The sequence below is a fragment of the Salvelinus namaycush genome, chromosome 14 (assembly GCF_016432855.1).
Source record: "Salvelinus namaycush isolate Seneca chromosome 14, SaNama_1.0, whole genome shotgun sequence".
Lineage (NCBI taxonomy): Eukaryota > Metazoa > Chordata > Actinopteri > Salmoniformes > Salmonidae > Salvelinus > Salvelinus namaycush.
This window is the reverse complement of record NC_052320.1, coordinates 16,397,053-16,419,297: the sequence shown is the minus strand read 5'-3', so window position 1 is coordinate 16,419,297 and position 22,245 is coordinate 16,397,053. Positions and strand designations below refer to the sequence as shown.

General features: G+C 40.0%; 1 protein-coding gene across 1 annotated transcript in view; it reads right to left on the bottom strand.

Moving 5' to 3' along the window:
- Window positions 1–22,245, bottom strand: part of LOC120058622 (metabotropic glutamate receptor 4-like) — a 241,552-nt gene that overhangs the window by 89,642 nt on the left and 129,665 nt on the right. Inside the window, exon 3 of the mRNA XM_039007381.1 lies at window positions 5,763–5,898. Coding sequence (XP_038863309.1) covers window positions 5,763–5,898 — 136 coding nt within the window. The remainder of the gene's footprint in view (window positions 1–5,762; window positions 5,899–22,245) is intronic.

The following is a 22,245-nucleotide window of genomic DNA, read 5'->3' as shown; positions in this document are numbered from 1 at the left end:
TGGAAACACAGTCGCATCAACAGGACCACAGTACTGGAAACACAGTCGCATCAACAGCCAGGTACAATAACAATACAGTGTATCTCGAGTCACTCTGCCACCCCTTTGGCTCACCAGTCGACAGAGTAATGCATGTTTGAGTTATAATGACATTTCTCCTACCTCTCACTGAATAAACATGGTTTATTCTGAGCAACCAGCTTTCCCATATAGCTCTACAGGATAAAATAATGTCTGTAACACAACCTACAGTATACTAATATCATGTCATATGCTCCTTTTTTGCCCCCCCTTGAGGTCATTTACAGAACAATCACATACAGTAAATACCAGGTGTTCTCATCATGGTGTGAGTTATTTAGTGAGGAAGGGTTGGCATGACAACAAGGTTTATGTTTAGGACAAAATGCATGATGGCACTAACATCCTTCTCCTAGCCTTCTGCTAGCCTGAGTGCTGTAAACTCAGACTGTATATTTTAAAAAATATATGAATTGGCTGCCAACTCACATTGACTGGGTTCAAGGGTACAGCAGGCATGCTGGACAGAAATCCCCCTGGCTTTTATAATTACTGTATATCCAGACTATTACCCATTATCAGGCTCGGATAAGTCAATGAGCATTTTGTGTCACTGGCCTACACAGAATACCCCATAATGTCAAAGTGGAATTATATTTTTAGAAATGTTTACAAATTAATAAAAAATGAATAGCTGAAATGTCTCGAGGAAATAAGTATTCAACGCCTGTGTTAAATAATTTAAGGAGTAAAATTGTGCTTAACAAGTCACATAATAAGTTGCATGGACTCACTCTATGTGCAATAGTAGTGTTAGCGTGATTTTTGAATGACTACCTCATCTCTGTACCCAGCACATACAATTATCTGTAAGGTCCCTCAGATGAGCAGTGAATGTAACTTTATATCCTGAAAACAAAGTGTTATCTTTGGGACAAATCCAACAAAACACATCACTGAGTACCACTTTCCACATTTTCAAGCGTTGTGGTGGCTGCATCGTGATATGGGTACTGTATGCTTGTCATCGGCAAGGACTAGGGAGTTTTTTTTAGGATAAAAATAAACGTAATAGAGCTAAGCACAGGTGAAAAAGTGCACAACCATGTGGTTTTGGTCTCAAAAAAGGTGTCAATTATAGTTGCAACTGCCCCGGCGTTCCGGTAAGAGAACGTAAATGACCAGTAGGTGACAGGGATACAATCCACACTTTATTACCACACACACACACAGCGATAGGAAGAGGAATGGTCAAAGATGTACTAAAGATAAGTCAGGGAGTCCAGAAGACGCATTGTCAATGTGGAAGGGTTCAAATGTGAGTTGATGTGAAGGACAGGAGCTTACAGAGGTTGTCTTAACCTGTCCTCCTCCTGGAAACAACTGACGAGTTGAGACGCAGAGTGGGGTTCTGCTGCTTCCAGGCTAGGTCACGGATTGGTTGATCAGGTCAGCTGACTCTGTTCCCTAAACAACCTGGTCCCTAAAACACACTGTAGGTCTGAATTGGCTTCCGCCACTGGACAATAGGATCAGGTTGAGGCAGGGGGATGGTAAACCCTGCTGCAGCTGAAATGTCACACAGAGTTTGTCTATATGTCCTAGTCAGAGAGAGGGTTCAGTGAGGGTTTAATAATTTAAGGTATAGGGTTTTATACTACAGGCAAAATCCTATAGGAAAACCTGGTTCAGTCTGCTTTCCAACAGACACTGGAAGACAAATTCTCCTTTCAGCAGGACAATCACCTAAAACAGAAGGCCAAAAATACTCTGGAGTTGCTTACCAAGACGACACTGAATGTTCCTGAGTGGCCTAGTTACAGTTTTGACTTAATTCGGTGATTAACAACCAACTTGACAGAGCAAGAGCAAATATTCTACAATCCAGGTGTGAAAAGCTCTTAGAGACTCACAGATGTAATCACTACCAAAGGTGATTGCAACATGTATTGACTCAGGGGCTTGAATACCTATCTAGATATATTAGTGTTTATTTTCATAAATGTTTTACAAATGTTTGAATTTTTCTTCCACTTTGACATTACAGAGTATTCTGTGTAGATGGTTGACAACAAATGACAATTAAATCAATTTTAATCCCACTTTGTACACAACAAAATATGGAAAAAGTCAAGCGGAGTTAATTCTTTCCAAAGGCACTGTATAACAGCTATTTTCAACAGATGTTTAATGTTGAGAAAAAGCTAAAAATGAAAGTTATTTAAAGGTAACTTTGATTATGTTAAAACTTTGCTTTTGGATACTCACATTGATTTATTTGTGCTACTTGACTCATCAAACCTGATTTGTCTTTAAAAAAGCCTATTACCTATTACTGCATAGAACGTCAATATCCCTGTATTGGTGTCTTGCTTCTGAGGGCAGATACTTTTTACAACATATCAATTCTAGTCACCAAATTCTAAGAATACGTTAGCAATATTTGTTATCAATGCAAGAACAAATTGAATTTTAAAGTAATTTCTATATTCTTGAATATACTGTAAATAGTTTAAAATTGTCAATACATTCTCTCTCAGTCTCTCTCTCTGTCTCTCTGTCGGTCTCTCTCTCTTGCTCTCTCTCCCTCTCTCTCCCTCTCTCTCCCCCTCAACAAAAGTCCTGTGTTCATATTTACATACACTCTCAGAAAAAAAGGATTCTTTGGATTTCCCCATAGAAGAAACCTTTTGGGTTCCATCTCAAACCCTCTGTGTAAAGGGTTCTACATGGAACTCAATGGTTCCAACTGGAATCAAAAAGGGTTATTTAAAGGGTTCTGGTATGGGGACAGCCAAAGAACCCTTTTAGATTCTAGATAGCACCTTTTTTTCCTAAGAGTGTACCATAAGCCACTGTTGCACCGTATCAATGTAGAGGACAAACCATACATTACGCTATACACGTACTGTACACTGAGTGTACAAAACATTAGGAATACCTGCTCTTTCCATGACATAAACTGACCAGGTGAATCCAGGTGAAAGCTGTGATCAATCCCTTATTGTTGTCACCTGTGAAATCCACTTCGATCAGTGTAGATGAAGGGGAGGATACAGGTTAAAGAAAACAATTTAGACATGGATTGTGTATGTGTGCCATTCAGAGGCCATTCAGAGGGTGAATCGACAAGACAAAAGATTTAAGTGCCCTTGAACGGGGTATGCCAGGCACACCGATTTGAGTATGTCAAGAACTGCAACGATGCTGGGGGGTTTCACGCTCAACAGTTTCCTGTGTGAATCAATAATTTGTAAAAGTATTTAACCTTTATTTAACTAGGCAAGTCAGTTAAGAACAAATTCTTATTTACAATTACGGCCTACCCCTAACCCGGACGACACTGGGCCAATTGTGTGCTGCCCTATTGGACTCCCAATCACGGCCAGTTGTGATACAGCCTGGAATAAAACCAGGGTCTGTAGTGAAGCCTATAGCACTGAGATGCAGTGCCTTAGACCGTTGCGCCAACCGGGTCCACCACCCAAAGGACATCCAGCAGACTTGACACAACTGCGGGAAGCATTGGAGTCAACATGGGCCAGCATCCATGTGGAATGCTTACGACACCTTGCCCCGACAAATTGAGGCTGTTCTGATGGCAAAAGGGGGTGCAGCTCAATATTAGGAAGCTGTTCCTAATGTTTTGTACATTCAGTGTATATTCTATGCTTGTGTTAGTAGTAGGTACTGTAGGTTTTGAATGTGCTATAAAACATAATGGAACCCACACACATCACCAGCTGTTGCCCCAAGACACTGATCAGGATGCTCCTCAGTCCTCAGGACAACTAAAGGTTTTTAACACTGCAGAGGAATGTAGGAAATTGGTAATTGATTGGTAATTGCTGTAAACTAGAAAACCAGTACTAGTCCAAAGTTTGGACACACCTACTCATTCAAGGGCTTTTCTTTATTTTTACTATAGTGAAGTCATCAAAACTATGAAATAACACATATGGAATCATACAGTAACCAAAACAGTGTTAAACAAATCAAAATATATTTTACATTCTTCAAAGTAGCCACCCTTTGCCTTGATGACAGCTTTGCACACTCTTGGCATTCTCTCAACTAGCTTCACCTGGAATGCTTTTCCAACAGTCTTGAAGGAGTTCCCACATACTGTATGCTGAGCACTTGTTGGCTGCTTTTCCTTCACTCTGCGGTCCAACTCATCCCAAACCATCTCAATTGGGTTGGGGTTGGGTGATTGTGGAGGCCAGGTCATCTTATGCAGCACTCCATCGCTCTCCTTGGTCAAATAGCCCTTACACAGCCTGGAGGTGTGTTTTGGGTCATTGTCCTGTTGAAAAACGAATGATAGTACCACTAAGCGCAAACCAGATGGGATGACGTATCGCTGCAGAATGATGTGGTAGCCATGGTGGTTAAGTGTGCCTTGAATTCTAAATAAATCACACAGACAGTGTCACCAGAAAAGCACCCCCACACCGTTACACCTCCTCCTCCATGCTTCACGGTGGGAATCACACATGTGTAGATCATCTGTTCACCTACTCCTTGTCTTATAAAGACATAGCGGTTGGAACCAAAAATCGCAAATTTGGACTCATCAGACCAAAGGACAGATTTCCACCGGTCTAATGTCCATTGCTCGTGTTTCTTGGCCCAAGCAATTCTCTTCTTATTATTGGTGTCCTTTAGTAGTGGTTTCTTTGCAGCAATTCGACCATGAAGGCCTGATTGACACAGTCTCCTCTGAACAGTTGATTTTGAGATTGAACTCCGTGAACTCTGTGAAGCATTTACTTGGGCTGCAATCTGAGGTGCAGGTCACTCTAATGAACGTATCCTCTGCAGCAGAGGTAAATCTTGGTCTTCCTTTCCTGTGGTGGTCCTCATGAGAGCCAGTTTCATCATAGCGCTCAATGGTTTTTGCGACTGCACTTAAAGAAACTTTAAAATTTCTGGAGATTTCCCGGATTGACTGACCTTAATGTGTTAAAGTCATGATGAACTGTTGTTTCTCTTTGTTTATTTGAGCTGTTCTTGCCATAATATGGACTTGGTATATAGGGCTATCTTTTCTATATCACACCTACCTTGTCACAACACAACTGATTGGCTCAAATGCATTAAGATGGAAAGAAATTCCACAAATTAACTTTTAACATGGCACACCTGTTAATTGAAATGCATTCCAGGTGATTTCCTCATGAAGCTGATTGAGAGAATGCAAAACTGTCATCAAGGCAAAGGGTGGCTACTTTGAAGAAACTCAAAAATAAAATATGTTTTATATTTGTTTAACACATTTTTGGTTACTACATGATTCCATATGTGTTATTTCATAGTTTTGATGTTTTCTCTATTCTAAAATGTAGAAAATAGTACAAATTAAGAAAAACCCTTGAATGATTAGTACTGTAAATACCTCAGATAAGAAGAACATGTCATCAAAATGTAGTTAGATTGAGTGTGTTTAATGTGAACTGGCACATATCCCGTTCACTGTGGACATCTAATAAAAATAAAGGTGATATAGCTTACTGAAAATGGTGTATTTCATTTTTGGGATGTTCAAGCATGGTGGGGAGGACAATATACTAATGTACAGCCATTTACACCGCAGTGCATCCCCATCTAAACCAATGGGCAAAAATGCTGAATGTTGCGTCTTTAAACAGAAACTCAGATAAATGTAGATACTTTGTTGGCATCATTTAGTATGTTACTTTAATTATTTTTTCATTCCTGTAACAGTCAACATCACTAACCTAATGTCATCTTCATTGGCAAAGAGAATAACAACCCGTGCATTGGGGTTCTCTGACAGTCTGCGGATGATCTTGTCAAACTCTCCAGGCTTAGGTTCTCGTGGTATCTTCACTGACTGAGAGATGCACACACCTCCTGCAATCAAGGGACAGAGGAACATGTAAGGATTATTATAGACAGAGGAAAATAGACATGGATAAATTACACTAGCTGATCTGCTGATCTGTCTAGGCTGTCCCTAAAACAGAGTATAAATAAAGTTTATAATCAGTACCTGGGGACCTTTTATCAGGGTACACCATCTCTGATGTAGTTTGGAGTATTGTTATGGAACACCTGTCGGGCATCAGCACCAGAAATAACTATATTGGTTAACCATCACAGGGCATCTGTATATAGCTACAGTAAACCAGCACAGGGCATCTGCATTTAGATACAGCAAACCTCTATCTAAATGCAGGTTCATCATTCTTAGAATCACCCTCTTTCTTAGTTCTCTGTGTCAACTGAAAGTAGGCCAAAGCCAAGTAGAGTTTTTTTCACTCGCCTAAAACCAACAACACTAATCCTATTCATATCTTCAGGACTTTTTATGGATGTCTGGATGCAAGATAAAAATTGTGCTGGTGTAATATTTCACAGCATGATGAACGCAAGGTATTAACAAAATATTGTCATGTACCGCAAGGGGCATAGCTGAGACATGGAAAACCATAGATTCAGTTTATGGGGGTGCCAATGAGATTGGGGAAATTGTGTAGCAATTCGTAGCAAACCTACACTCGTAATTGAAAATTTGCGAATAGTTGAAATGTTTCTCTCCATAGATGTATTTTTGTTCAACTTTAGCATTGTAGGGCTTTCAGTAAGTTATAAAAGACATTAAGTACATCTTGCTTACTGGGCAAGCATACATTTACTGATATTCATCTTTCTACTTTTTCACAGCATTCTTTTTGTGTATTGTATGAATCCAAACATATAGGGCATCAAGAATTTCAATTTTCAATGGAAGTATCCACATGACTCATAAAACTGTTAAGTTGGCAGTCAAAAATTGACAGTTAATCTAACATGTCATCAACAAAAAAAATTAAAGTGACATGATCAAAACTCCAAAATAACCCACCCATACATCACACAACATGTTATGGAAACCAGTGCTACTTAATTTAAATGTAATCAATCAAATCCATGTAACCAGTGGTGTAGTGGAGGGTAAACTCACGTAGAGTAAACTCCGTTTACCCATTTTTTTGTTGTTGGTGGAAAAATGCATTGAAAGTTTAGAGAGTGTTCCTTTACTCGGCGCGACTGGCAATCAACGTTTACCCACCAATTGTTTTTACCACTACATCACTGCACGTGACCTAATCCCATTCCTAATCTGGTGTGTTAGACTCTGACACACACAATACACTTACACAATTCCCCAAAGAGAGCAGCAAACTAAACCTTCCCGTGCCATGAGGCATTGGTATCCAGCAGCAGAAAGAAAGTGAGGGAGCTCCAGCATACGTCCATTGGATAGCAAACAAGCCAAGGCTTTCTAATTCTCAGAGAAACATTTCAGGAGAATTGTTTTGTCATCCTGCCAAAATGCCACAGACTCTATGGGCATGCTAATGAACTGTGCAATCAATGCAGGAATAATACCCTCTCGTTCAGTGAATAGCTGCCAGGGCTGCACGATGGATCAGAAAACAAAGCGCCCCAACTCTGATACTAATAGGTTGTGAAAGTACGATTTTTTTTTAGCAAAGACCATTAGATGGACAACAATGGGCGTGATGACAGTCTAGCTTATAGGTGCAAAGGGCCACTTCTGGTTGAGAACCTTTGAGCTAAGGCCTTAGTCAACGGCATGCAACAACACACTGATGTTATTGTACTCCCTCCCACATACTGTACATGCAAGTAGTTTATTTTTCTTTGATTTTGTGGTTTTGCTACCCCACTATACCATACACTGGCAGTGCTCTGACCATGCTGTCACTGGGCTGGTTAATTTTTTCTTTTTGTCTTCACTGGAGAAATAGAGTCTTGTCTTTTGTCTGTAATGTATTTTTCGTTATGTGTCAGACCCCAGTAAGACTAGCTGTCGCCATTGGCATCGGCTAATGGGGATCCTAATATATCAAATCAATCAAATCAAATTACTCATATCATGGTTCATGTCTGTTTTTTCTAGGGTCAGCAATTGTCATAGTGACAGACCCATTATTCTCCTGCTTCCACGATTCTTTCACTCATTCCTCCACACACCAAAATAGATTGAAAGCCATTCCTGGGTCCGACAATTGTCCAATCTATTCAGTGGCCTACACTACATTTTCTCCATCCTACATTCTGTTTTCACTCTTCAATCCTACAGTACTCTGTAAACTTTTTCCAACTAATTATAGCCAGTCGAAACTGATTCTCCTGAGGTTTATCTGTCGATTTAGCTGTCTCATTCTATCTACGTAGCCTGTAGACTTATGGGAAATGTTACTCCAGTAATGGGCAGATCTAGGGTGACTGCTATAACTATTCTCCTCATCATTACCAGAGACTCTATCCATCTCAACCATAATATCTCTTTGCCTCATAGGTGTCCCAGTCCCAGGTCCCTCACCATATTCTCTGTGGAGAAGATAGAGAGTTATCCCTTTCTCCCTGCTCCCTCTTCACTGCTACTGTTCTGTGACCTAGCCTCTGGAGAGGGAAGCCAAGGGAGTGAGATATACACTGGACGTGCTACCTTGTCCCAGACCTGTGTTTTCAACTCTCTAGAGACAGCAGGAGCGGTAGAGATACTCTGAATGAGTGGCTATGAAAAGCCAACTGACATTTACTCCTGAGGTGCTGACCTGTTGCACTGTCTACAACCACTGTGATTATTATTATTTGACCCTGCTGGTCATCTATGAACATTTGAACATCTTGGCCATGTTCTGTTATAATCTCCACCCGGCACAGCGAGAAGAGGGCTGGCCACCCCTCATAGCCTGGTTCCTCTCTAGGTTTCTTCCTTGGTTCCGGCCTTTCCAGGGAGTTTTTCCTAGCCACCGTGCTTCTACACCTGCATTGCTTGCTGTTTGGGGTTTTAGGCTGGGTTTCTGTACAGCACTTTGTGACATCAGCTGATGTAAGAAAGGCTTTATAAATACATTTGATTGATTGATTGATTGAGATGGAAAGAGCGAGCTCCCAGCCACTTGCAGTTGAGGCCCACTGAACTCACTGGGTCCCTATTGGGTCACTGGAAACAAAACTCCGTAATTCAGCCCTATGCTGCTAGCAGTCCTGCTTCATCAGCTATAATATTGCAATCATATTACAATGCATTACCAATCTCTGTATAATTGTAGGACTATAGTATGTATTCACTGTTCTGCAGGTATTCTTATTATTTCCCCATTACAAAGTTGTTTGGTGGGGGAGGGGTTGTGGTGGAGTTTATGATGAACTGCGAAAACAAATCCAGCACAGACTACCTTTTATTCCTTCTTCAAAATGCCATTTTATCGATCTAATTATGATTGTTCCCTCGTTATGCATCTGCTATTATAGTTTATGTAAGGTAATAATCCACCGGTAATTACTGCCTTCCAGGAATCTGGTTCTCTACACAATGCTTTTCTAGATTACATTTAGCCTCAGGATATGATTAATTAGGAAAACTCTCCCTCTCTCTCCTTTTCCCTGATGAAATTCCCTGCATTGCAGACCAACCATTTTCAATCCACTGGCATACGGTATGAACATGTAGACAGAAAAACAGATAGTGAAGCAGTTAAAAAAACACAGTGAATGTTGCAACCGCCCTAGCATTGACATGATTTCACCATTTTCTAAATCTCTGGGGAGATGCATACCAATAATTATCTGTTGATTAATTATGTTCCATCAAGTCCACCTGACTGTGTTGTTGTCTCTCTAGACTTAAAGAAATTTGTGAGGCTTGCATGAAAATATAATTAAATTGTGTGCTATTTATCAAACTCCAAGCCAAGCAATCTCTCTCTTCTTCATCAAAAATATGATTTATTACTTGAGTGTCTTCTTTTTTCACACATTTTCGAAAAACACGATTGGTTAAGGGATTTTTGAATCACTAACAACTCTGTGCCTGGAAAAATAAGCTGAGGGCCCAGTGAAGGAGAAAAAATGAACCCACGTCTCTGTAGGAGACAAAATGAACCCACGTCTCAGGCTGAAGATGTTGCTGATGAGTTCCAATGAACCGCCAGCCCCCCATCTCGCCACCTAAACCCCACTACCTCTCACACCTCCTAGACAGGCAATGTGTAAATCATCTCCAAAAATTGCCTTCTTTGCAGAGATCTGCACGCTCCTATTCTCTAACCAGCATCATCTACTGACAGTAGCTGTCTTCTCTTCTCTAGTGGGCCTGAACAGCAATCTTCATTCCTATTAGACACCCAGGAGAGAGAACGTTGATGTCGTAAACATTAAATACAGCCCACTCAGAGTGGCGGATTGCTGCACAGCGTTTGTCCTCTGTGGAAGTACTGGAGAGAGGTTCACTAGATTTACCACACTGAAGGTGCTAAAGATATCCCGATGTGACCAATTCAATGCTATTTGCTAGGTAAACAAGCTGTAAAAGAATCCGGAGTATGGGGTAAAGGTAACCATTATGATTTAATACCACACAGGCACACTGATGCATCATTCTTATGATTGTCATCACCATCACATCATCAGATTAGAAACAACTTGATCCTCAATAATCCACATTTATGTTTGCAGTGTCATTTATGTTTGCAAGTACATAACAAAGGGATGCACCTTCACGGAGTGGTTTATTTCTTTGCAAATAAAGGATACGTAGAATAACCTACAACGTTCCTTAGTAGAAAAAACGTTCATTGTTGAGAACTAGTATCAAATATCGTTTTTTAATTTGAATCACATGGATGGTTCAGCTATTGAATGGGAAGAGATGAACGACCCCAATTTCACCTAACCAATTTGCCATTTGTTTTTAATATTCCATATGCCAAAGCCATTTCTCAGAATTCTCCTTATTCTCCTCTTTTGAACTGAGAAATGTATAAAATCAAAAGGGCACCTGTGTGTATATGCCCACTTCCCAGATAGTAAGGGAAGCTTTGTTTATATTGTAAGGCATGGCAGACACTAGAGGACTTGTCAGAATGTATAAGGCTTACTTTGTTTATTCAGTGTGCAGGCTAATATGAGGCAGCAGCTCTGGGATGGATCGTGGTAGAGTCGTGGGTTCACCGTCCCTGTGGGAGAATGCAGCAGTTCAGTCTTATCTTTCATATGAAGGGGTTTGTGTTGTGCCCACAGGCCTGCTTGTCAAACACTTTTAGTGCCCATAGGGATTCACACTAATATCATGCCTCTCCTCTCCTACTCTGGTGCTGCTGATCATGTACTTCCTAGTTAATACTGCTCCAGCTACTCAATAATATTTATATTGATGACATGGCTGACAACTTTGAAAAGTTTATGATTTTACATAGCCACTGTGTGTGTATGTGTGTTGTTTGTTGCGTGTGTGTTGAAGCTGAGTATATAGTCTCCCAATGCCTCTGCTTGTGGCAGCAGGGGGATGTATCTAAAACATGGGAACATATTGTAGCAAGGCAGATGTTTAATAAACACAGACAACAGACTGTACACTTGAAGGGTGTAGGTACACTAGAGCCTATCTAAGAAGAGGGAGCAGGGAGGCGTACTAACAGGAGAGGAGGGAGTAGCTAGTAGAACAGGAGGAATACAGAGAGAGCAGCAAGGCAGCACACTCCCTCTCGGTACAAGAGAACACTGAGGGGAGTATTAGAGGGCCTGTTATGCCTGGGAGATTTACATCTGGAAACAGAGAGAAACAGGCAGTGGAACTAGTGGAGGCGTATTAGAAAAGCTGTGAAGTAAAACTAGGTTATGCACCCTCATTGCTGCTGAGTACATAACAAAACATAAACGTGTAGGTCTCTAACAGAGGAAAATATGACTTTGTTTGGACTTGTCCTTATCATGTTCTTATCTCCCTTCAACATACTGTATGACCAGGTGGTCAAAGATACGGTTCAGAGTTTGTTAGACTCCGGCTCCCGAATTATTGTTTGCACAACGTCTAACATTAATTATTTCCCCAGTGAACGACTTCCCAACAGCCTTAATTTAAGTAATTACATAGAGATTTTTAAAAAATCTGTATCAACATTAGTGTTATAAATTACATACACAAAGGTCAGGTATATTAATATTCTGCTATTATGAATTTAAAACAATGATTATCCCCTCTAAAGGGAAGTGGTACTCGCTGATCCATTGTTTTGACATTGAATGTACCATTTACTGCAAAATACAAGATTTAGGCAGTCACTTCTTTCCATCCATGCCATAGTAAGGGGTGAAGTGTTGTTCCTCTGGCTTTTATTCTTGCCTGAAGAGTTTGGTATTTTCATCAAGTGAATTCCTGAACCAAGCTCTTTTCGAATGAAAGTGTTTCCCAAAGCTCCTAGAAGGTTCCATGGACAGTGGAATGTAATGAAGGGATTGAAGGCAAACATTCTTTCTAATTTTAAAGAACTAGGTAGTAACTAAGTTGTCCCATTTCCCAACCCCCCTCATGTGTGGTGCTAGTGTATGTGCTACTGGTTATGGGACTGACTACTTTTGTTGGCACAGTCAGACAGTGGAACTGGATCAGATAATAAACCCTCTCCCCGGATAGGGATATAAACTGAAGATAAGTTGCCAAAGAGTTACACATTGTATTTACTACTACTTTTCTTCCACTAGGGTGAGTATTATTAACACTACAAGAGAAACAGAAAGACGTTTCTTTTCCTACTAAAGATGCCAAATTAAACAAGGAACCAGGAGAGGATTAGAAAAATACAGAAATAGCTTGAACGACAGAGAACTCAACCCTTTTCATGAGCAGGAGGGTTCATTGAGAATGACTAAACATAATTTGGTCAGGGGACGTGTTCCTGCTGGTGGTCTGTTGAGCCATGTCGCCAGACTGCTGTGCTGAGAAGCCTTCTCAGCTTGTCCCATCCTGCAGATACAATCTCCCAGCATGCAAACACCCTGACACCATGTTTTAATTTCTGTCATGAGATCATCTATATTTGACTGAAATTAAATTATTACTGGTAAATGATGAAAATAGCACAAAACCAAACATGGCACTGTTGGGTGAATTTGAGTTGGTGTTTTTATCAGAGGAACAGAGATAGATCTTGACATGCTCCATTTATTTTATTTAACTAGGCAAGTCAGTTAAGAACAAATTCTTATTTACAATGACAGCCTAGGAACAGTTGGTTAACTGCCTTGTTTAGGGGCAGAACAACAGATTTTTACCTTGTCAGCTCAGGGATTTGATCTAGGAACTTTTCAGTTACTGGCCCAACGCTCTAACCACTAGTCTACCTGCCGCCCCAGGTAGCCTAGTATACATACATTTTGAATCACAAACAGTATCTCAGAAGAGTACAATGTGCAATAAAATCTTCTAGAGTGAATAAAACAGTTGCCTCTACTTAGATCATGTTCTGTATACAGGTGTATTCACTGGCTGTGGTGTTTGATGTGGAAGCAAAGGCAATTAGCCAAACAGAAGTAAAGTTGAAAACATGCTTTGTACTGTAGCTAAATTGAGAAGGATAAGAATATCCATGTATGACAGAGTGTGATATTTGTTCAACAGGATCTCCACTCACTGGCAACTATGGACTATGTGTGAAATCATTTATTATCAGGGTCTTTGTGAGAGAGTAGCTGCAAGAGTAGGATGTCAGTGGCAGTCGGTGCGGTTTAAGATGAGGGAGTGTGATTTTTTATTTCTTATGAACATGGCCTTATTTCTTTTACAATACATTCACCCAGCTCAATGTAACATCGACAGGTTTAGGTTACTACATGATACTCAAATGTTCCCTATACCCATCATGAGGTTGCTACAATCTAGCCTATAAATGAAAGGTCGAGAGAAATTTGGGTAATCAAGGTGACAGACATTGACACATTCAATACCGCCTTGCACAACCTTGCCTGCATGTAGCTAATCTAGGGTGTAATCATTAATCCAACAGTTGCAAACTAAAGTTTCTATTGGACAAATTCAGGTATGGTTATCCCCGTTTCATTCCATTTGCTTCCGTTTAAGAAACATTTTTCAACAGAATCAGTGGAATGAATACACCCCATATCAAGCCGATATGGCTTGAAATGTATTGGCCAGTTTCTTACCTATAGATTTGAGAGGTGGTGGTAACTCTTTGCAGCTAGTTAGATAGCTAGCTAGTTTGGTTGGTTGATTTCACTGCAATATTGCCTTGCAAAACCCGGGGTGACAGGTAGCCTAGTGGTTAGAGCTTTGAGCCAGTAAGCGAAAGCTTGTTGGATTGAATCCCCGAGCTGACAAAGTAAAACATCTGTCGTTCTATCCCTGAACAAGGAAGTTAACCCACTGTTCCCCGGTAGGCCGTCATTGTAAATAAGAATTTGTTCTTAACCTAGTGGTTAGAGCTTTGAGCCAGTAAGCGAAAGGTTGTTGGATTGAATCCCTGAGCTGACAAAGTAAAACATCTGTCGTTCTATCCCTGAACAAGGACGTTAACCCACTGTTCCCCGGTAAGCCATCATTGTAAATAAGAATTTGTTCTTAACAGACATGCCTAGTTAAATTAAAAATGAAAGCCTCAGATCCACATTACATTATTAAAGTGGCATTTGGAACGAATGGTTGATCCACTGTAACCCTGGGAGAGGGTATAAGGAGGCTTTTTTGTGTGATTGTTTCTATATGTACAGCTACGCCATAAAATGTTTGCAACCAAATTTAACTTAAATATGACATTGTGTGTAATTGCATGTTGGTGACGTTCCAATACCAAAAAAACAAGAAGTTGAAAAAGTTGCAGCTTGGGTTCTCTTATGGAGATTTCATCAATCAAGGTGAATATACAGTTGAAGTCGAAAGTTTACATACACTTAGGTTGGAGTCATTAAAACAAATTTTTCAACCACTCCACAAATTTCTTGTTAACAAACTATAGTGTTGGCTGTCGTTTAGGACATCTACTTTGTGCATGAAACAAGTAATTTTTCCAACAATTGTTTACAGACAGATTATTTCACTTTTAATTCACAGTATCACAATTCCGGTGGGTCAGAAGTTTACATACACTAAGTTGACTGTGCCTTTAAACAGCTTGGAAAATTCCAGAAAATGATGTCATGGCTTTAGAAGCTTCTGATAGGCTAATTAACATAATTTGAGTCAATTGGAGGTGTACCTGTGAATGTATTTCAAGGCCTACCTTCAAACTCAGTGCCTCTTTGCTTGACATCATAGGAAAATCAAAAGAAATTAGCCAAGACCTCAGAAAAAAAATTGTAGACCTCCACAAGTCTGGTTCATCCTTGGGAGCAATTTCCAAATGCCTGAAGGTACAATGTTCATCTGTACAAACAATAGTACGCAAGTATAAACACCATGGGACCACGCAGCCGTCACAGCTCAGGAAGGAGACGCGTTCTGTCTCCTAGAGATGAAGATACTTTGGTGCTAAAAGTGCAAATCAATCCCAGAACAACAGCAAAGGACCTTGTGAAGATGCTGGAAGAAACAGGTACAATAGTATCTACATCCACAGTAAAACGAGTCCTATATCGACGTAACCTGAAAGGCCGCTCAGCAAGGAAGAAGCCACTGCTCCAAAACCGCCATAAAGAAGCTAGACTACGGTTTGCAACTGCACATGGGGACAAAGATCATACTTTTTGGAGAAATGTCCTCTGGTCTAATGAAACAAAAATGGAACTGTTTGGCCATAATGACCATCGTTATGTTTGTAGGAAAAAGGGGGAGGCTTACATGCCGAAGAATACCATCCCAACCATGAAGCACAGGGGTGGCAGCAACATGTTATGTGGGTGCTTTGCTGCAGGATAGACTGGTGCACTTCACAAAATAGATGGCATCATGAGGCAGGAAAATTATGTGTATATGTTGAAGCAACATCTCAAGACATCAGTCAGGACGTTAAAGCTTGGTCGCAAATGGGTCTTCCAAATGGACAATGACCCCAAGCATTCTTCCAAAGTAGTGGCAAAATGGCTTAAGGACAACAAAGTCAAGGTATTGGAGTGCCCATCACAAAGCTCTGACCTCATCCTATAGAACATTTGTGGGCAGAACTGAAAATGCATGTGCAAGCAAAGAGGCTTACAAACCTGACTCAGTTACACCAGCTCTGTCAGGAGGAATGGGACAAAATTCACCCAACTTACTGTATGGGAAGCTTGTGGAAGGCTACCCGAAACAACATTTGACCCAAGTTAAACAATTTAAAGGCAATGCTACCAAATACTAATTGAGTGTATGTAAACTTCTGACCCACTGGGAATGTGATGAAAGAAATAAAAGCTGAAATAAATCATTCTCTGTACTATTATTCTGACATTTCACATTCTTAAAATAAAGTGGTGATCCAACTGACCTAAGACAGGGAATTTTTACTAGGATTAAATGTCAGGAATTGTGAAAAACTGAGTTTAAATGTATTTGGCTAAGGTGATTTGGCTAAGATATTACTGCACTGTTGGAACTAGAAGCACAAATATTTCGCTACACTCGCATTAACATCTGCTAGCCGTGTATGTGACCAATACAATTTGATTTGAAACATCCTTGAAAAGAGGGACACTGTATTGAAGCCTAAAGTCATCAAATGGGCAAATCCCTGACTACATCCACCGATTTGCTTCGCGTCCTGAAGTCTGCAGAAAAACAGCCAGAGAATGACAGCGAAACCAGTAAGTGGATTCTCTCGTGGGTAGTGCAAAGTTTCAATGTGATTTGGGGTGTTTGCCTTTTCTTGCCCTCAGACTGTGACAATGATATGTCCTCCCTGCTGCTGCTTCATCTCCTCCCACCACCAGCAGTAGAGAAGAGGACCAAGATCAATGACAGCGATGCTGTGGGCAGACTAGTGCACTTTCATAAGGTAAGATGATAGTTATTGTTGTGTAATTTCTTTTTTAGGTTGTCTCTTCATTGTCTTAACATGTGGAGAGTGACTTAAAAATACCCTTTGTGTGTTGCAGTCATGCTGCAGCATTGAAGACCATCTTGATGGGAGTCAAGGTCGACAGCCATACCTCCTTGACAACGAAGAAGACAGAGCAAGATTGACAACTACTACATTGTGGTGGACAAGAGGCTTGTTCCCTGCCAGGCAACTAGTGGTCTGTTTGCATTTGATGAACTGTTCAAAGCCCACTTTGTTTTTAACCTGACATATGATGATGCTGTTGTCAACTTCTACACATTTGTGCAGAACACCATCTACAACGTTGATGTAGGCAAAACAAGAGAGGCCCCTAGCGTGATAGAGTTGAGGACAAAACTTCTTAACTAGATAAATGTCTGTTACGGTGCTTTTGTTGTAAAGCGTTGCACAGAAACAGCCAGTCATTGAGCCACCAAGTTTAGATTGGTCTATGCTCAAGATGGTTGTAGATGGCAGTTTTCTACATACTCAAGTTTCAGAAAACATTTGAATAGTATTCATAAGGATATTGGTCAAGTAGTTGATGCATTAAGCTTTTAAGGGCTCTCTCATGTTGGTGATTCTCCAGTCCAGTCAGAAGCTCCACAAATGGTTTGCGACATTGGTGTCCCACATGATAATACTCAAAGGGATTGTTTTGAGAAGAATGGACTTGCAAAAGATATGTGTGCTTCCATCATTGCCAAGTTGCAATCTAGTGGTGTTGCAAATAGTGTTGTGTCAACAGTAGTTTGTGATTTAGAAGAGCTTACTACTGGGCTGCACTCCCAAATTAAACAAGTTCTGTCAGTTGTGCCTATGGATAACCCCTATACATCTGCTGTAAATTATAGTTTTGAGAACTTTGAAAACCCCTTTGCCAGGGGTTTTTTAACACAGAAACCAAGAGAACTAAGTACTTCAAACAAAAATGCGGTGTTGTGGAACCAGTAGAAGTGGTAGTGGGAGTTAGATATGTATATGTGATAGCAGGTGAAATAAACAAACAGGCATGTATCATCAAGTCCCAGTGAAATACACTTTTGTATATATTCCTATACTGGAAACATTGATGTTCAATTGTGTTGCAATTCTGAAATCTGTAAGTTATTGGAAAATGCACCTAGGGATACATCTGTGGAAGACGCTTATGAAGACTTTTGTGATAGAAGTTACTTTAAGACTTATCCCTTGTTCTCAAAACACAAGAGATGCTTTACAGATCCAATTGTACTATGATGACTTTGAAACTGCCAACCCGCTTGGATCCAAGCGTGGTGTTCACAAGATAGGCGCCATTTATTTTGTCCTCAGGAATCTGCCACCTAATTTTAACTCTGCTGTGATGAATATCAATTTTGTCTCATTATTTCATGATCAAGATCTAAAGAAATATGGCTTTGATGCCATTCTGGAGCCCTTGGTTAATGATGTTAAAAAACTGGAGAGTGATGGTGTAAATGTGCCTTTTCCACTGATAGAGTTTATGGCACTATCTGCCAAATAACTGGAGACAATTTGGTGATGCATGAAGTCCTTGGTTTCACAGAGTCCTTCAGTGGTCATTACTTTTGCTGGTTCTGTTTGATAGAGAAGTCTAATGCTCAGACGGTTTACAGTGAGGATTACCCTAAGATTGTCTTGTGTGGTAAAAATCTATTTGAAATGCATTTGAATCAGTTGCAATCAGACCCATAGCTCCCATCTGTGTATGGTGTAAAGAAAAATTCTAAACTAAACAGTTTGCAACACTGTGGACGTAATGCATAACATTATTGAAGGGGTGGCTCAGTTTGAGTTAAAATAGTTGTTTGAATATGTCTCTGAAAATGTTATTTCGAAACGTGCGATTCTCTCTAGAACCTACTCGTTTGACTATAGGTACTTGGAGCGCAAAAAACGTCCAACTAAAGTCAACCTAGAGAACATTGGAAATAGCATAGCACTTAATTATATTTAAACTCTGTGTCTTGTGAGAAACGTTGATTTGAGGTGATGTTGCTCCAGCAGGAAATGAGAACTGGAATACGCTGCTCATCTTACTGGAAATAGTCAACATTGTTTTTTCCCCTTTTCTTAGCCAGGGCATGACTGTGTATCTGAAGCATTTGATAATTGAACATCACACACTTTTCAAACAGTTGTACCCACATAAAAACGTGATACCCAAACATCACTTTATGATACATTACCCAGCATGCATAAGACAAATCGGTCCTTTATTACGTTTGTGGAGCATGAGGTTTGAGGCAAAGCACAAACTCTTTAAGAACACCCTCAAAAACTTCAAGAACATTACTAAGTCCCTTGCCAAAAAACACCAATTTGCTATAAGCCATCACTGGGAAACATCACCATTGCGACATACTGAGTATGGACCGATAAAAGCATTTTCCCTGAGTGATTTTACTGGTGGTGAGGAGTTGGCAGCATCACTTCGGGTCACTATGCAGAAAGCCATTTCCTCTACCAGCTGGGTTAAGATGGATGGCACGGAGTACAGAGAAGGACTGCTAGTTTGCAGTAAGATGGAGCATGAAATGCCAGTCTTTTGTAAAATAACTAAGATTGTGGTTGACAATATCGTATACCTATTACTGGACAAGTTGCATACTGATCCTTTCAGTGAACATTACCATGCATTCACTGTGTTTGATGGTGTTGATGACAAAGTTGTTGTCAAAGTCGATGATCTGAAATTTTATAAGCCTTTTGTCCTTCAAAGTGCTTAAGGTGCTGATGAGAGCCTTTATGTTGTTCCTTTGTTTGACATGATTGAGTAATAGTCATATTATTGGCAACTTTGTCAGGAAAATTGCATACCTAGTCTTAGGAGGACTTCCACTTGTGTTAAATAGCAACTCTGCAAATACTCTTGTTCTCATATACTACATGTACTGAGGCGCCTGTGGTACACTGTTTTCATTCTGATGCACCTGTGATGCACTGATTTCATTCTGAACTCACCTGCAACTTGCAGGCTTGATTTATGAGTGGGAAAGAACCAGAAAAAAAGTTATTTCCTAGTGTGAATATTTATCACTTCCTGGTGTCAATTCAGCTACAGTATTCATTCTCTAGAGTTTCTCAACACTGAAAGGTGTTGCTGCTTAATACTGAGGGTGTTGAAAAAACACTCCCATGGGTCATTTGAACACAAGTGTTTCAATATGAACACTACCAAAAGTGTTAAATGAACAGAGTGGCCCTATATAAACACTGTATGAGTGTTAAAAAAAACACACCCAGGGGTCATTTGAACAACACCTGAAGTGTTATATTAACACTACAAAAAAATGTTTTAACACTGATGAGAGTGGATCTATATAAACACTGGACAAGTATTAAAATTAACATGCCTGGTGTCAAATTAACACTCACATTTGCTGTGTAGGTTTTGTATTGAAATCAATGTACCCAGGGGAGGATAGAAACTAGCTGTCCTCCAGCTACACCATGGTGCTACCCTAGAGTGCTCTTAAGGCTACTGTAGACCTTCATTGTGAAACAGTGTGTTTCAATCAATTATTTGGTGGCACGTGAATATATTTAGTATAGTTTTATCTAAAAATGACATTTTTTTTAAAACTATTTCTATTTTTATGGAATTCACTGAGGATGGTCTTCTCCTGGGGTATAAGTCTTCTCCTGTGCTAGTGTGTGGCTTTAGTCTAGTTACTCCCTGTAATACACGGATGTCATCCACCAAAGGAAACTGTTGTTAAGCGAAACAACTAGTGATCGCGACGAGAAGGGAGATGGGGTCAATTCATCTAAAATGGTCCTCTTGTGCAGTGGGCATCGCTCAATCAAACAGAAGCCTTTTCAGAGGCAGAATCAAATCAATGCTCAGCAGTGAGTGATTTTATTGTTTGCATGAGTCGGGACCAATGTCTTGTGCATATTATTTCCTATCATTAGTCAAGCCCATTGCCCCAAAATTTTACTTGGTATGGCAAATGAATAAAAGGACAAATTAAATTGCGTATGGGATCATTAACCTGTAGAGCAGAAGAAATACAGATCTACAGAGAGCTGGAAAGAGAGGAAGGGGCAATGGAATATGCTTCTAAAGCAAATGTCAGTGTTCAGTTAAATAAATTATTAGTAATGAAACTGCAATATCCACTCATTAAATATACAGTGAATCCTTAGATGACGAAACAGAAGTTTAATTCATGAATGACCTCATCCCCCGCCTCACTACGATAGGCAGCCAAGAACACATACTGTACGCCATCATGCCTCCAGCTTCAAATGCCTAAAGTCTAGAAAATAACCTGACTCTGCCATGTTGGTGAGGAAAGTGGTGTCCCCGACCAATTTGGTATCAAAGGGGGAAAAAATGAAACAAAATCCCAGGGAAGGATTCTCCAGTTTGCTGTGTAGTCTTACGTAATGCTTCCTTAATGTACTCTATAGTGAGGTTCTCTCTCTCTCTCTGATGTTAGTCTGCAAGATCCTGCTGCCAATAAGAGAGCTTACTGTATGCTGGATAAAAGGACATTAGGATTGCTACTGTGTGGAAGCACATGTTTTCATCATGTCATTTGTTGTTTTCTGCTTACAGTATTTATGAGAGGTAGAGGTATTAGAGGTATTAGAGGTATTGCATACTGCACAGAGGCCACACACAGTGGTGTAGTGCAATTTGTTATATGAGGGAGCGCAAGAAAATATTATGTAAATTACATCATAATTCCTCAATCAAAGTTTGTACCAACAGATGTAGCCTATTACATATCATTGTAGAATTGGCCTACAGTATGCATACAATTCATCCTCCAATTGCAACGTCTGCCTATGCCCACACATATTGTCTCAATATTTTATTTTATTTTGAATACCCTCAAACAACAAGTTAGGCATAACTAATTTCTAAATAGGCAATCATCACTGTCAATCGTAAATTATTATTCTTTATGTTTTACCGGTGAAATTTCCAAACCGCATGCCAATCATTTGATCTCTAATCTGTTTCATGGCAATATGCAATTAGATCTTATTGAATTACTGTTTCATGGGAATATGCATTTAGATATTATTGAATTACTGTTTCATGGGTGAATTAAAGCAGATGGTGTTAAAAAACTATTAGCCTTTCTAATGTAACATTTTACAGGCCTACTATGCTACACTACACTGTATACTATTATATTTGGTCATATAAAATACTAATTCATTATTATGTGATCTTGCGAGACATTGATTCAGCTTTGATCTAACTTTACTAAACAAGCACTATTTGGCGTAGGCAACAGATCTTGATGAGGGTTATTTTAAGTGATTTGAGCACCCTTTGAATCGTGGTGCTGAAAGGACAGCACCGTAACCAAGTGGTCACATATCATTCTGGGTTCCACTACACAAGCGGGGGTCTGTGGAGTTTTATGATCCTAGATCTCATTGGTGTGATGAGGTTCATGTGCTGGTT